We start from the raw sequence: 17013 nt of genomic DNA, 5'->3' as shown, positions 1-17013 counted from the left end.
GGTTATAGTGAGTGATGGTCACACCACTGCACTCCAGCCTGTGACATAGAGGGAAACCCTATGTTTAAAAAAAATAAATAAATACATAGTATTAATAATTTTGTGCTGGTATGCTAATGCTAATAGAGATATATATTAAATTTTTGCAAAAGAAATTAATTTCCCACCTTGTCAAAATATGCCTACATCTAAATTCCTAAATTCACTGTGAGTAAAGGTGTTTGATGACAATGGCCAACACAAATAAGTATAAAATTTATGTAAATATTTTCCCCTTTCTCCTGATTTTTCACACTAAAAAGCAGAAGGAATTATTTGGCATCTAAGTCCTGGACTTTGGAATTTCTTTGCAATATTCACTAGGATTGCAAATCTTCATTGTGAGAGTCTTGCCCTGATTCACTAAAGAACTGTATATTATAAAAACCTCAAGGTACACAATCATCAGTGACAAAATTAATTGCAATCTAGATCGTTCGATATTTCTCTTCCGTACATGATTCTTCTGCGCTTAGAGAAAAAGATCACTTTAATAAATACTGCCTGTGTTCATCTGAAGGAGATTAGGTGCTAGTTATGTTGAAAGATGGAAAAGCAAAAGCTGACTTATCTGCAAATCTATTACACAACATAAAATCTTTTATCTGGCACTTCTAGTGCATCTTTATCACAACAAATTAAGTTCACAATAAGGTATTGCAAATCCTGAGGTTCCATCTTAATCATCAAAGATTCAATTATATTTAGAATATTTTTAGTGTTAAAAATCATTTGATGATATTCAAAATCTCTGACAATCCATAAATTTGTATACCGTCAGTTTATATTAACTGCAACTCTTCATTCTATGACTATCCCACATTTCAAATTATAAAATATGAGCTGGAAGGAATCTTATTAATAGACAAGAAATGTAATGATTGTAACACTGAAATATTTTTTCCAAGGTCACATAAAATTAATGGCCATATGAAATTCTTTGCTATATTTTTTCCAAGAAAAATGAAGTAACTTCTGTAACTACATCCAGAAGTTTGGAGATGCTTTAACTATTCCAAAGCTTTCTTTTCAGACTCAAGCACGGAGGAAATAGGAAAGAATATGAGAAATTAAGAGAGAATAATGGGAGGGAACAGGTAGATGGTAGAGTAATAAGAATGAACCAGATCTTCCTTTCAATCAGTCGCCTTGGAGAAAAGCAAAGGAAAACCGTGCAAGAAAAACATTTTTCTTATCAAAATATATATGTGAAAATATACATGTAAATATCACTGTCTGAGACTACCTGCCAGACCTGGCTGCTAAAAAACAGCTTGTCAGTATTTAAAATTATTTCACTTCTTTATTTTCCAGTATAAATGCTTTATATCAAGCTTTTGAGTACTGTCACTATTCTGTATCCTAAAGTAAAATTAATAAGTACAAAAATCAGGCCGGGCGCGGTGGCTCACGCCTGTAATCCTAGCACTCTGGGAGGCCGAGGCGGGTGGATCGCTCAAGGTCAGGAGTTCGAGACCAGCCTGAGCAAGAGTGAGACCCCCGTCTCTACTAAAAATAGAAAGAAATTATATGGACAACTGAAATACATATATATATACAAAAAATTAGCCGGGCATGGTGGTGCATGCCTGTAGTCCCAGCTACTCGGGAGGCTGAGGCAGGAGGATCGCTTAAGTCCAGGAGTTTGAGGTTGCTGTGAGCTAGACTGACGTCACGGCACTCACTCTAGCCCGGGCAACGAAGCAAGACTCTGTCTCAAAAAAAAAAAAAAAAAAAATAAGTACAAAAATCAACTGTATTACACTGTAAATGGACAACACAGATCAATATTAAAACATTTCTGGGCCGGCCGCGGTGGCTCACGCCTGTAATCCTAGCACTCTGGGAGGCCGAGGTGGGCGGATCGTTTGAGCTCAGGAGTTCGAGACCAGCCTGAGCAAGAGCGAGACCCCATCTCTACTAAAAATAGAAAGAAATTATATGGACAGCTAAAAATATATATAGAAAAAATTAGCTGGGCATGGTGGTGCATGCCTGTAGTCCCAACTACTCGGGAGGCTGAGACAGGAGGATCCCTTGAGCTCAGGAGTTTGAGGTTGCTGTGAGCTAGGCTGACGCCATGGCACTCACTCTAGCCTGGGCAACAAAGTGAGACTCTGTCTCAAAAAAAAAAACAACAAAAAAAAAACAAAAAACAAAAAAAAAAAACATTTCTGGTAGAACAGTGGTTTTCAGAAATTCACTTTAGTCTTTTTTGTTGTTGTTATTCTACAGAATTTATATTTGCCAAGAGCCAACTTAATTGTTTCAATTACTTTTACTTCATGTTCCTTGTAAAAAAAAAAATACATTATTCTAGAATGTAATTAATAATCTTTGAAGAGAGGCAAATCTAAGTGTTCAGTGAAACAGATTGAATTTCATTTGGGCATCCATTTCTTTGTAAAGATGGATACAATTTGGAGAATACTACTCTGTTAAAACTGGTGTTTTCCAAAAGTAAAAAAGCACAGTAATATAGCAAAACATGGAAGTGCTAACAAAAAATGTCGAATTGATTTTTACATTACAAAGCCGTTAGCAGATAATATTACAGTATTTAATGTTCTCTTTTTTTTAAATTTTCACCACTTAACAAGAGATAAGAAGTCAACTCTATCATTATTACTAATAAAACATTAAAGTTATTTTTAGAAGTCAGTGGTCCAGAGTCTTGAAAATTGGCTATTCCATCAAATGCGTTTGCTGGCGTTTGAACATCACTCGCATATTCCCATCTTTGCCCCCTGGACATGCCATTCCCACTCCCCGCAGGTAGAATACCTCTATCTTCCCCACTTCCCACCCCCATTACATGTTCCACCTTCCTCTCATCTGACCCAAAATATATTCCCAACGCTACTTGCTCCTTTACTCCAAGCTCTCTCAGCATGTATCACTTACAATGTATGAAATAATCTGGATTTGTTTATATGCAGTTTATATTAGTCTTTATAAACTCATTTTGGGCACTTCTTAAAGGTAGAATCCATAGGACTCATGTTTTCTGCTTCTCCCAGAGTGCCTAGCAGAGCGCAGGCGTTCAGTGTAAGTGGATTCATCACATAACAGCTTTGTGTCCATTGTGAAAAACCAGAGACAAAGACTGGAAGACATTACATGGATAACCTCCAGACAGATGCAACAACACAGAATCCAGAGCACAATTTTCCTGAACATTAAGCCAATCATAATAATAAATCCTGTTAGTCTTTACACTTGCTAGCTTCTTAACCCAAACTGATCCACCAGAGAGGCAGTCTATTATAATGGTTAATACCAAAAGCTCTGAAGTCCAATAAATCTGAGCAACTAATCTTGCCTCTACCACCTGCAAATGCTGTGACCTTGGGCGAATTATTTAATCTTCCAGGGCTCGATTTCTTCATATTTAAAATGGAGATGATGCCACATGACTCACCGGGCTTTTAAAAGAGTAAGTTGTGATAATGCATGTAAAGTGCTTAGCAAAGTAAGCTCTCAATGATGGTCATTATTATCCATTTCTATTGCTTTAATTTTTAAAAATTTACAATTTAGGCAGGGCGCGGTGGCTCACACCTGTAATCCTAGCACTCTGGGAGGCCGAGGTGGGCAGACTGAGCTCAGGAGTTTGAGACCAACCTGAGCAAGAGCGAGACCCCGTCTCTACTAAAAATAGAAAGAAATTATATGGACAGCTAAAAATATATATAGAAAAAATTACCCGGGCATGGGGGCACATGCCTGTAGTCCCAGCTACTTGGGAGGCTGAGGCAGTAGGATTGCCTAAGCCCAGGAGTTTGAGTTGCTGTGAGCTAGGCTGACGCCATGGCACTCTAGTCCGGGCAACAGAGTGAGACTCTGTCTCAAAAAAAAAAAAAATTACAATTTAACCACCAAAATATTTTAAGCTCTATAGCCTCAATGTCTGTATTGTTATAGTGGACATCAGTTAGCCTAACAACCACCCCAATCCACATTTCATAGTTTGATGAGGCTGTCAATCTTGATAACACCAGGGATGGGCACATGACCCAGGGCTAGCTCAATCTCCATCATCTTGGTAATAGTGATAGGTCGAAGGGGTAGGCAAAGCAGAGATAACTGGAGTCCTTCCTGAGACTGAAATGTGGGTGCTACAAGAAAACCCCTTCTGTTTTCTTCACAGGGGTTAAGTTGGGGCAATATATTCCTTGAATTGCCGGCACCACCTTAGCTGACTACACAGAATTAGACCCTCCACAGCAGGAGATGTTGCAGCCGAGATAATTTGAGCCTTTGGATCCCACTGAACCTAAACCTAGATCCACCCCCAGTCTCAGGAGTTACATGAGGCAATACATTCCACTTCTGCTTAAATTAGTTTGTTCTGGGTTTCTGCAACCAAAATAATTCTTACTAAAAAAATTCTGCCTATCTATTTTGATGACAAAGATTTTTCTCCATCCCAATCCATCTCTGACTTCAAGACCTACCCTTGACCTCTATATATTTTTGTTGTCCTAGCTATAAAAATGTCATAATGTACATTTGCAAAGTTACTTGAAATTCATACAAATGTCATGTTCAAAATACCACTCAAGTAAGTGTTGAAAATAATTTATTACTCACTTGAAGTGTCAACCTTTTCTGGGGGTGGGGGGGTTAAAAACAATTTTTTTTTTAGAGACAGAGTCTCACTCTGTCCCTAGGCTGGAATGCAGTGGTGCCATCACAGTTCACTGCAACCTCAAACTCCTGAGCTGAAGTGATCTCCTGCCTCAGCTCCCAAAGTGCTGAGATTACGGGCATGAACCGCTGCACCTGGCCCTCAAGCGTTTTTAGAAAGCTCCAACTATAGCTCACCTGTACCCAAGCAAATTTATTATTCTGGCTTTTATTTTAATGCTGTCTATAAAATTTCTAAATCTCCTAACTAATATGGTAGTTTCTCATTCAATCTCTAATGTCTTCTGATGTTTTTAGAACAATGTAGTGGATATCTGCTGTTTAGGTCTACCTAGTAGCCACATCCATTTCCCCTTCTTCTGCTGACATCACCTGGGTTATCCTTTGAGAAACCCCCACTTTCAGTGCATGTGGTTCCGTGGGAGTTGCCTCATTCCCCAGGTCCAAGGTGAGTGCTGATCTAGGCCTGGCCAATCACAACTTCTGATACCCCTTGGCCATATGATTGGAACATAGATGAGTCAAGAACCAGTACTTTGGGTTGGAATGATTGGGAAAGAGATATTACAAAGGCATCAGTTCTCTCCAAATTAATTTATGGATTTAATATAATTTTAATAAAAATCCCAAAAGATTTAGGAATGATAAAATCACTCCAAAATTTTTTTGGAGAAGTAACTGCACTAGCCAGCAACTGTTTATATTTTTCAAAATTTTCTTGGCTGGTATAGTCCACTTGAATTACCAGATATTAAATGTTAAAGGTACTTGGCCGGGCGCGGTGGCTCACGCCTGTAATCCTAGCACTCTGGGAGGCCGAGGTGGGCGGATCGTTTGAGCTCAGGAGTTCGAGACCAGCCTGAGCAAGAGCGAGACCCCATCTCTACTAAAAATAGAAAGAAATTATATGGACAGCTAAATATATATATATATATATATATATATATATAAAAAATTAGCCAGGCATGGTGGTGCATGCCTGTAGTCCCAGCTACTCGGGAGGCTGAGAGACAGTAGGATCGCTTGAGCTCAGGAGTTTGAGGTTGCTGTGAGCTAGGCTGACGCCACGGCACTCACTCTAGCCTGGGCAACAGAGTGAGACTCTGTCTCAAAAAAAAAAAAAAAAAAAAAAAAAAAAAAAAAAAAAACGGTACAATATACAGTGTGGCATGTTACAAAACACTCAAATAGAATGTAATAGAAAAACCAGAATCAGATCATAGAATAGAAAAAATTACTAAGTATATAAAAAAAGGTATATTTCAATTCAATGAGGAAAGGACAGGTCATTATTCCCAGAGTGGCAGATGTGTGGCATGTGTATTGCACCCCACACTTGGGCACACATTGCATTGCAGACATCACAGTTAAGCACAGCACTCTCCTGCTGAACCCAGATATGGCTTTGGAATCTTTCCCCACGTGGCACTCCAGGAAGCCACCACCAATTGGGCTAGCATTCAAGAGGATTATTGGACAAATAATGCTGAGGAAATCAGTTAACTATTTGCAAAAATAAATACTGCATACCATATGCCAAAATAAATTCTACATAGATTAAGAAGTTAAATGTAAAAAATGAAACCATAAAAGGACTAGAACAAAGCTACTGCAAAGATATTCTCAGAGAAACAGAGAAGCTCTGAGGTGAGTAGAAAGGAGAGTGAGTCCCTCAGTGCTGTCCTGGTTCCTGACATTTCTAAGGCCCAGCTGTTCAGCTCCTTCTGGAGTCTTGAGACCTGTGTGTTTCTTTATAATACCTGCACTCTAGGTACGGTACTAGCTTGAATAGGTTTCTGTGTTTTGAAACCCAAAGAGCCTTAAGTAAGGCATGTGTATTTTCTTTTTATAAATTTTACTGTAAATCAATCAATCTATACTTTTTGAGTCTCTTTCAATGAAAAATTAAACCTTCCAATTTTCTAAGTGTGAGGTGTAACATTTTATATAAACAGATTATACTGAAAAACACTATTCAACTTTCTCATCTCTGTATATCATTAAGTTTACTTTTCATAAAGCATTCTAGATCATTTGCAAATTTAAAAGCAAGAGGGTCAGAAGACAACAAAAAGAAAAATGTTGTAGAAAAGCCACAGTAAATTTAAAATTTTGCATTTCACATATTCTTAACTAGTTATACGTCAAAGCATTCTAGCAATGTCTTGGAAGCTAGAAATGAAGCCAAGTTTGAATCTTGTTAATTCTTTTATTCTTTCTAAAAGACACATCTACTGACACTTTAATCACTAGCAATTTAGTCATATATAAAAAATTATTTCATGAGTTTTGTTTTTACACTGAAATCAAACACAGATTTTATGAAGGAATCAGGGCATTTCTCTCAGAAAGGCACCCAAATAAAGTAACCAAATCAATTGTATTTCTCCAGGCACAAAATATTAAACTCAACTGAGCACACCATCATTTCTCCAGAGGAATTCAAAAACTTCTTTATCTAATCTAGAAAAAAGACCCTTTAAAGGAAGCATATGCTCTCATTCCATGTGACTAGATATAATGTTTATAAACTAAAATTTTTCTTTTCAAACCCCACAGACAGCAGAGTTACATCGCCTAAGTGCTTTACAACAAAGTTGAATGCTATGAGGGTAATACTCTCCAAAATATTCCATTTTTTCCACTGGTAACCATTCTTCTACTAATCCTAGATAGAAATCTCAGGGCTAATTCACTATATCAAGTTTGCCACCGTATCCTGTTGTTTCTTCCTTTAAAACAGTGATTCTCAATTTTCACCCCAATATCTCTATGGGATCAAACACCCACGCTAGTCACAGAAGCCCACTGCAAGAGATTCTTCACAAATATCAAATCTTTGGGTGCATAGGCAGCTGGAATAGACTGTCCAGGTAGGAAAAGGTCCCCAGTGGATTCTGCAATGTCCCCAGCAAGAATCAGCTGCTTTAAAGTGTTTTTTGAATCGAATCTTCTTCTCTATTCCCACTGCCATCACCACAAACCCCCTCCAAAGGTTAGCACCTCTGGTTTGGATTACTTTTCACTACAACAGCTGTCGTTTTTCCTACCTTTGGTCTTTCCTCTTTGCTTTGCATCCAGTGCATCCACTGCTGCCAACCCAAAATTCTGTTCCCATCATGTCACTTCCTGGCTCAGAAATGGATTGCATCAGTTCCCCACCCCTTCTTTCTCTTCAACCTCTCCCCTTCTCTGTTGGCCTTTTCTCTTGCTGTACAAATATGTCCCAATTCTTTCCCACTGAAAACAAAAACCAAACCACCACAAAAGTAAAATCTTCCTTGGACACTTTGTTCAACTGTAGTTACCACCTTTGCTTCTTTTATTTTGCTGAGCAGCTTTTTAAAAGCACAGTCTACTCACTGCCTTCTGCTCCTGTCACTTTGCTGAAACTGCTCTTACCAGGAGTCCAACAATCTTGTTCTCTAATTATCAAATCCAACGAACTTGTTTTGAGTTCACCTGTCTTGGCTTCTGTAGCGTCTGAAGATGGTGATCGCCCTTTCCTTCTCAAAACTCTTGTCTGTCTGATCACCACTGCACCATTTTCTCCAGATTTTCTCCTACCTCCTGGTCCATTCCTTTCCAGATTGCTCACTCTTCCCTTACTCTGGTTTAAATGTAGGGGCTCTGCAGGATTCCATCCTAGTTCTTCTCTTGTTAACTTGCACTACTCTCTCTTGATGACTTCATCCGCTCTCACGGCTTTAATTACCACCTACCCTGACATCTCATAAATCTTCATCTCAGTTCTGACACTCCTCTGGACTACAGACCTGTACCTGCAACCAGCTACTGGCCTTTTCTACTAGGATGTCACACAGGCAACTCAAATTCAGCATGCCCCAAACTCAATTTATCTTTCCCCCAAAAACTAGTTCCTCTCCTGCTTTCCCTTACCTCATGTCTTGAGCTCCTACACTCCATCTGCCACTCTCAACTTTCTAAAACATCACTCCCTCATTTAAAGCACTTTAGCAACACCCCATGGTCTAAAACTTGACAGTGCACACACATCAGTAAAAATTTGAGTATATACCCTCAATCTATGAATATTTATTAATGCATATATATTATAAAACATATACAAAATATAGAAATCAAGAAAGAATGAGATAAAGACAAAATAAATACATAAACATATCCCTGATGAAGTCATTCTATCATTAGCTACTGTATGATTCAAAGTACAATATACTTTTAGGATGAAGTTCATTACTGGTGATAATGGGTGTACATCCATATTTCAAATAGTCTTCCTGACAATTTCATTTTTTAGGATGACTTTTTGACAGGTATAATTACCTTGAAATGTGACAAAGAGCTCCCATTAGGAGGAGAAATGTCAGCTCTACCTTTTTGTTATTGTTTGCAGTATTAGAATTGTCTTCAATCTATGGTTTCTTTGTGCATATCTTTAAGCCACTTCACTTTGTGAAGATTAACTCAAAGCAGATAACATAACAAATCGCTCAACCAGTCTCAAGAAGGTGCACTAAGTTGCATTCCTCTGCTTTGCGAAGTTTCCACTCTTCCCTTGAGACATCATCTTGTATATCGAGTGTGTAATGGTACCATCTTATAAGACTGAGTGACAGAACCAGTGTTATCTATACATTAAATATTAATAAAACTCAATTTCTTCTTTTTTTCAAGTTGAAAAAGTAAATATAAAACACATTCAGAGACCATTGCTTAGCACTACATACAAGGCCCTGACGATCTGGCTTCTGCCCATCTTTCCAGCCTGCTCACACCTGTGCCCTCCCACGTTTCACCTCTCTCAACACAGCAGCTACTTATCACTGGCTTACCTTTCACATGCTGTCTCCTTTGCACTTCTACCTCCAGTGCCCTGTGTTCTCACCTCTATTAAAGCACACCGTTATCACAACCTGCAGTAACTGTTTCCTTACTGGCCTAAAGGGCAGGGATTACTCCCAATTTAGAATTCTCTACAACACCTTGGTTTGCAGTCAGTACTTAATAAATGTTGACTGACAAAATGAAAAAAGTCCAAATTCCCCTGGCTGGCTTTCAAGGACTTGCATAATCTGACTCCAGTCTATCTACCCAACTTTATTTTCTTCCCCCAAGTCCATATCCATTAGCCATTCTCCTCACTTCCTATCATATGTCATGCTCATTTTGGCTTTTGTTCAAGCTGTCCCCTCAACTTGAACTGACTTCCATCTGCAGAGAAGCAGCCTGTCCTTCAAGCCTCAGATCAAATTCTCCTTTCCCGGTGAAGTCATACTCAATCCTTCCACCCCACAATCGATTATTTCCTTCGGAGAACTCTTGAAGAGTGTGTACTACACATTTGAGCAAAAATTCTCTATGTGGTAGTTCTCTCCTCAGTTTCACTCTAAATTCTGTAATGCCAGGGACCATCTTCAACTTCTTTTGCATACTGATCTCTCACAGCATACTGCAACATGATCAGACAACAGGAAATACAAAAAGATCTGACTGGTTGTAGGTAGCATGGCATTATGGAGGAAGCACTGGACTGGGTTTTAATCCAAGTTCTACTACTAATTTGTTAGGTGACCTTAATCGTGTCACTTAAACTCTCTGGCCATTCATTCCTCATCTAAAAGATGAGACTTTACAACTTTTAAAATTTCAGGTAAGGGATTTCCTCTTGCCCAAAGGAAACATTAAATTTTTCCCCTAAAAATCAAGAGAAATTTTGAGACCTTTAGTAATTCACTAACTTTAGTGAACCTCAGTTTAATCATCTGCTCCAAAAAGATAAACAGCCTACCCAAAGGACTGTATAAAAATCAACTGAGAAAATACAGAACAAAATGCATAATTTTAAAATTCAGATAAAAATGTAAGGCATCGTTATACTATTTAATGGAAAATGCAAGCAAGCGGCATTATTTGTTGTTCAGTTAGTTAGCATAGTGTTAACCTAGCCAAGAACTCTGACTGGATCCTTGGATAGTCTGCTCAGAACAGCAGAGCACTGTTCCACAGCCACAGACTGCACCTCACCACTTATGAACAAAAGCACACATCTGATCACAAGGCAGAGTAACCTTCATCCAGGAAAGACTACACAACAACGAACATATTAGTTAAAGTTACTACTGAGTTATCAGTTGAGATCTAAATTACAGCCTGGTTATGATCCCTAAAAATGTTCTTAAAATTTTCATATCCACTCTGTATTAGAATCGATCAACTTCTTACATTTTGGTAATAATTTGGAGGGTGTATTTGAGCGTGAAGGAGCCTCTGTAAGAAATAATCTGGTTACAAAAACAGCTTCTCATATAAGCATGTCTAATCATTCAAGTGCAACATAAAGACGCTAATTAAACAAAAAGAAACAAGCACAGAAACACAAACATCCTAACAATTTAGTTGTTTTTTAAGAGCTAGATTAGTACATGCAAAGCTCAAAGAAAATGTAAAATGTTTTCCCTAGAAGACTCTCAACTTGTGGAATATACAATGTAGAAAGTGGCAGTGTGGGAATCCCAGCCAGCTTCTTTAACTTAGCAGCCTAATAATGTCAGCAGTATGTTACATGTCCCCTGATGTATAAAAAGAGCCATATTATATATGACACTCAAAATCCCAAACTATTCTATTTCCCTTAAGTTAGTCAAATGAAGCAGTGGGAGTAGAGAAGAAACAAAGAAATCTGTAACTGGTTGTGATCGATTAGTTGTAAACACCATTCCAAAGGGACCAGCCTCAAACCACTCTAGATACAAAAATTATTTTCAATTCTGAAGTTAAATTTCATGCCAGTCTACTTCCTCTATCCAATTTCTTTTCAGTAGATTCGGTAACAATACTTTTAGAATCTTATTTAGGCAATAAAAGATGATTTTTCAACAATATTCCAGTGAGAATCGCTTCAAAAATATTGATCTTTTCTCAAACATCAGACCTCAAGCTAGACATTTTATACGGTCTTTCCTAACCTCCTCTGGAACACTTTTCAATGTGTAGTCTAATTCATGTTCATTTAGTCAACTTCATAGTCTTAAAAATATAAATTCCAGAAACTCTCTGGATCGACCATATTTCTAGAACAAAGGACACAGTACATTCAACATACAATCTGATAGGTGAGTAGAGTTACCCCTTTATGCTTAAATTCTCCATTATTAATACAAAAGCTATCTAATCTGCATACCTTAATATCCATGCTGAGTCACTAGCCAAAACTACAAGCATACACTTAATGGCAAGTTTTAAGGCTCTGAGTAGTAAGTGTGAAGGAAGAGGAAAAAATCAGAGAGATAGGAAACTAAGTGCAAAATTTAAGGATAAAAAAGTTGGCCTGTGCAAGAGATGGCAGAAAAACAAGATTAGAAAAAGCTGTTTGCACCCAAAAAATACAAACTCATTTTTTTTTTCAGGGTAGTCAGGTGAAACAGAGTGGAGAAGGAACAAAGAAATCTAACTGGTAGTGATCAATTAGTTGTAAACACCCGTGCATTCAATCCTTCACCTAAAACAATTCTTATCATGTGTTTCTTTTCAAGTAAAATGGAGCCTTGGATTTTAACAACTTGCTGTCTTGGCTATTCTGAAAGTGTCTTTGTTAACTCACGGCATTTACCTTCCTCATTCAGACTTTGTTGTTCACTGCTGTATTCCCTGTCCCCAAAAAAGCCACCACATAAATTGTCAAATGAATTAACAATCCTTTGAGGGAGGTGTTATCATCATCTCGGTTTTATAAGACGAGGAAACTAAAGTTTAGCAAGATTAAGTAACTTGCTGAGGGGTTACAAACCACTAGCCAGAAACAAACCCACATCTGTCTTGCTTGTCCCCTACTCTTACTGGACAGATTAACTTCTTGATGTCTCACACTTCTGTGCCTTTACTGGTGGCAGCTTTCTCTTCTTAAGGGCAGACTCAATTCAAGCTTCAATTTCTCTATCAAACTCTTCCCAGGTATCCTCAACCTCTAATTCCCATTACTGACCTATACAGACCTCTCTCTCCTTTGTGTTGTGCTCTCTCCAGACATCTGTTAACATCACTCTTGGCCCTTTGCTGGACTGACTGACTTCTGTCTTTCTCTCATCTCAACTCTAAACTTCCTGAGGGCAGGAATCAGGTACCTTTGAGTGCCTCTGGCACATGGTAAGAGCTGAACAAGTGTTTGATGAATGAATGATCCCTACAAATCCCTGAGATGAAAAGGAACCCTTTAGCTCAGTTCCCTAACCACAGGCAACCAGAGACTACAGCTTTCCCTAGCATGGGGGTGGCAAGAGCACGCCTAAAATTCCCTGCCCACACCACAGAAGAGCATCACTATGCCATGTTAAGGCAGTTTTTCAAGTTTTGAGACATCTAACGGAAGGATAATACAGTACAGTTTGAAAACTTTTAAGGACTAAGCACAAAGTATCTTTTTAAAAAGTGGCCTACCTGGATGGAACACCAGCTCTCAAGTTTAAATAGTTTGGTTCAATTAAATCACTGTTTTCAATGATTTTGTGTATTTTGAGTAATTTTATTTTTATATCCTCGGGCTTGAAAATGCAATGTCCTAAGTCTACCATACTGACTTCCCCACATTTGTAAGGACAACAACTCCCTGTCTTATACCAAATGGGAAAATAAAGTAAAACCTGTGTGTTAGGTAAAAAGGCATTCAATAAATATGTTATTATGCTGCCATCTATAAACCACCTTTCTAAAAGCACCTGTGGCGTATTTTACACTAATAAATACTGGGAAGCATTTACTAGGGGGTTTTCATTTTACTGGTATGAATACGAGGTTCAAACTATATCCACACAAAAACTGTTTGTTTGGGTTTTTTTTAATATGGTGTAAAGCTGTGGTCCCCAAACCCTGAGCCATGGCCTCATACCAGTCCATGGCCTGTTAGGAACCAGGCCACACAGCAGGAAGTGAGCGGCAGGTTATCAGGGGAGCTTCATCTGTATTTACAGCTGCTCCCCATCACTCACATCACTGCATAAGCTCCGCCTCCTATCGGATCAACAGAGGCATTTAGATTCACAGAGGAGCATGAACCCCACTGTAAAGTGCACATGCAAGGGATCTAGGGATCTAGGGATCTAGGGATCTAGGGATCTAGGTTGAGGGCTCCTCATGAGAATCTAATGCCTGATCATCTGAGGTGGAGCTGAGGCAGTGATGCTAGCGCTGAGGAGCGGCTGCAAATACAGATCATCATTAGCAGAGAGATTTGACTGCACAGAGACCATAATAAATCAATTGCTTGCAGACTCATATCAAAACCCTATCAGAAGCTAGGCACAGAGGCTCACACCTGTAATCTCAGCACTCTGGGAGGCCAAGGCAGGAGGATCACTTGAGGTCAGGAGTTCGAGATTAGCCTGAGCAAGAGCAAGACCCTGTCCTCTACTAAAAATAGAAAAAATTAGCCAGGTGTGGTAGCACAATAAATGTAATACGCTTGAATCATCCTGAAACTATACCCCCACCACCACCCCCGTCCGTGGAAATATTGTCTTCCAGGAAACCAGTCCCTGGTGCCAGAAAGATTGGGGACCACTGGTGTAAAGGGTTTAACTGCCATCATCACCGAATACTACATAAATAGTATCTAAATTCAGTGTCTTGGCTGTAAGAATTTATATCACTGCCTCAGCTCCAAATGTTTAGCTAGACCCATTTCAAGGTACATGCTTAGGGTAGCAATTGTTTTACATACATGCCCAAGCCACAATCCATAATTTTACTTCTTCTATTAACACTAATTTCTGAGCAGTGTCTAGCCTCACCTATAAGTGGGATATAAATAAGATTTACAAATAAGATGATATAAAGGTAGCACACTGGAAGTCCACAACTGGAGCATATTAAATCATTTCTTGTAAGCTAATATTTTTTCCAACATTCACAATACAGATTTATAGAAAGTGAAAATCATTTTGCCAAGTTAGATTTCTTGCCTCTTGGTTTAATAATTGGTCCCTCTTCAACCTCAGCCCTTCTCTCCTGTTCTTTCTCTGCCAGGAAAACCCTCCTGACTCATCTCTGCCCGTCTATGTCCATCACTTCCTTGGAGACCTGGCTCAAGATTCAGCTCCTCCCTGGCTAACCCCATTTTCACTAACTACTTCCTAACTTTGCATTCTTTTGGCATTTATACACAGTTTGCACTCTAAAACCAAGAACTTGATAGTTTTCCTCCCTATGAGTTTTTTGCATTTTTCTATCATTTCCTGAATTACAAACCAAATAGGGACAGTGTATTCTCTTCTACACAGCTAGCAATAAATGCTTCTCGAATGACTGGATCAGAAAGAAAGCTGATCGCTCAAAAATTTCTAAAGAAAGCAACTGACAATTGCTTCATTTACAATTTACGATCTCATTTACCACACTCTGTCGCCTCCAAAATGCATGAGTCCTTAGAGGAAATTTAATGTTGCCTTAGTTTCATAAATCATAAAAGATCCAATTTACAGATTACATACATATTTAAGGTAAAGAATAATCCTGGCTATTCAAACCCATCTTGTAATTTACCACTTCAAGTTTCTTATAAAAAGCCTAATAGTCTTGAAATAGCACGCCAGTGAGCGGTAGGAAGCTGGCACCAATCTTTTGCAAAAGGGGCGAAACTCTAGTTGGCAGTAAATGTTCAAACACGTGAGCCTCCAGTCAAACAAGCCTCATTAACCACACAAACTTGCTGCTTCAGCTTTCTGGCTTCCACGAAGTGCTATGATCTCCTTTGGTTACTGTTGAGAGCCAATGGGTTAAATTCCCATAAATTAACCAGCGTTTTGGTGGTTTGCCCAAGCACACCGCTGGCATCGGTGTGGATGGATTTTTTTTTTTAATAGACCCGCCCGCCCCGGGGGAGCCAGAGGTGAGTGAAGAAAGCGCCAACCCGGCACTTCTCAGCAGGCAAACGGACACCTACGGAGCTCGAGCCGTTCGGTCTCCGTCTAGTTCTTAGTGTCAGCTTATCGTGCAGAAGGGGGGGCTTCATACGCGGCTGCTTTTTGCTAAATCTCAACCGAGTCTTCCTTAGGGGCTGCAAGCCACACTTCGGTGGCTGCCCAACTTTTCCTGCAAGGAACATCAGTTTTTCCATACTCAAAGCCCCAGAAAACGGAGTTTGGGGAAAGAGGGGGAGGAAAGAGGCTCGCCCCGCAAAGGGAGCAGGGTGGCAGAAACAAAGTGAGCGCCGAAGAGCCCAGGCCACCGGCCCGGCCGCCCGCCCGCCCGTCCCCGCTCACCCTCCAGCAGCACCTCCTTGCCCGCGCGCTTCAGCGCCTGCACGGCCTGGTCGTGGGTGGCCTGGCGCAGGTCGGTGCCGTTCACCGACAGGATGGCGTCGCCCAGCCGCAGCGCCCGGCTCTGGTCGGCGGCCAGCCCCGGGAAGATCTTGGAGATGAGGATCGGCATCCGGTTCTCGCGGCCGCCCTTGATGCTGATGCCCAGGCCGCCCGCCTCCTGTTTCACCACTCGGACCCGGCGCACGGGCGGCGACGCGCCCGCCTCGCTTGCGGAGCCCCGCGGCGGCGCCGGCGGACTCGGGGGCCCCAGGCCGCGGCTCGGGCTCCCGGGCAGCGAGTCGCCGGCGCCGCCGCCGTTCGGGAGGCCGTTGAAGGCGCCCGCCGCCGGCCCCAGAGTGGGCTCCGGCTCGGCCGCGGCGGCGTCGCCCGTCAGACTCAGGCTCTCCCCGCTGAGCTCGGCCACCACCCGGACCCAGCGCTCCCTCAGGAGCAGCTCCACCAGCCCCGCTTTGGTGGCCCGCGTCCACACCGCCATGGCCGACCCCGCTCCCGCCGCCGCAGTCGCCGCAGCTACCCTCATTCCAGTCAGGCAGCCTCGGCGCTTCCCTCTTCCCGCCCGAGGGGGCGGGCCCAGCCCCTCCCCACCCCGCGGTGATTCATTATTCATGAGGGGCCACGCCCACCTTCCGGAGGGGCGGGCTGAGGCCCGGAGCCGCTTCCGGGAGGTTAAGAAGTTGTCCGGTCCCTTGCAGCTCGCCGGACGCGGGCAGCCCGAGTGCGGTGGGCCTCCGGCTCACATTCTGCTTCCACTGGTTCCCCACCGCCCTCAGAAAAACACTCCTGACCTCCACCGTGCAATTCAGAGGAGTTCCCCGGGCACAGAAAGCAAATCCGCTCGGAGAAGCACTTTGCAAGCCTGCAAGACTGGGTGGCACGTTCATTCTTGCATTGATTGGTTCATTCCGTACATACGGAGCGCTCAACCATCTGCTCAGGCTCCTTTTGAGGTCTCGGAGATAAGCTGAGTAATATGTACCACAGCTGAGCGCTTGCGGTCTCGTAGGGAAAGAAAACGCCGAACCAACCAACT

General features: G+C 41.2%; 1 protein-coding gene across 1 annotated transcript in view; it reads right to left on the bottom strand.

Annotated features, from left to right (window-relative positions):
- The window catches only part of SNTB2 (syntrophin beta 2), an 87066-nt gene extending 70563 nt beyond the window's left edge, over nucleotides 1–16503 (bottom strand). Inside the window, exon 1 of the mRNA XM_069456546.1 lies at nucleotides 15924–16503. Within this exon, the coding sequence (XP_069312647.1) occupies nucleotides 15924–16503 (580 nt within the window). The remainder of the gene's footprint in view (nucleotides 1–15923) is intronic.
- Between the last annotated feature and the right edge of the window lie 510 nt (nucleotides 16504–17013).

The sequence above is a fragment of the Eulemur rufifrons genome, chromosome 23 (assembly GCF_041146395.1).
Source record: "Eulemur rufifrons isolate Redbay chromosome 23, OSU_ERuf_1, whole genome shotgun sequence".
NCBI classification, from domain to species: domain Eukaryota; kingdom Metazoa; phylum Chordata; class Mammalia; order Primates; family Lemuridae; genus Eulemur; species Eulemur rufifrons.
This window is presented reverse-complemented; position numbering and strand designations above follow the sequence as displayed.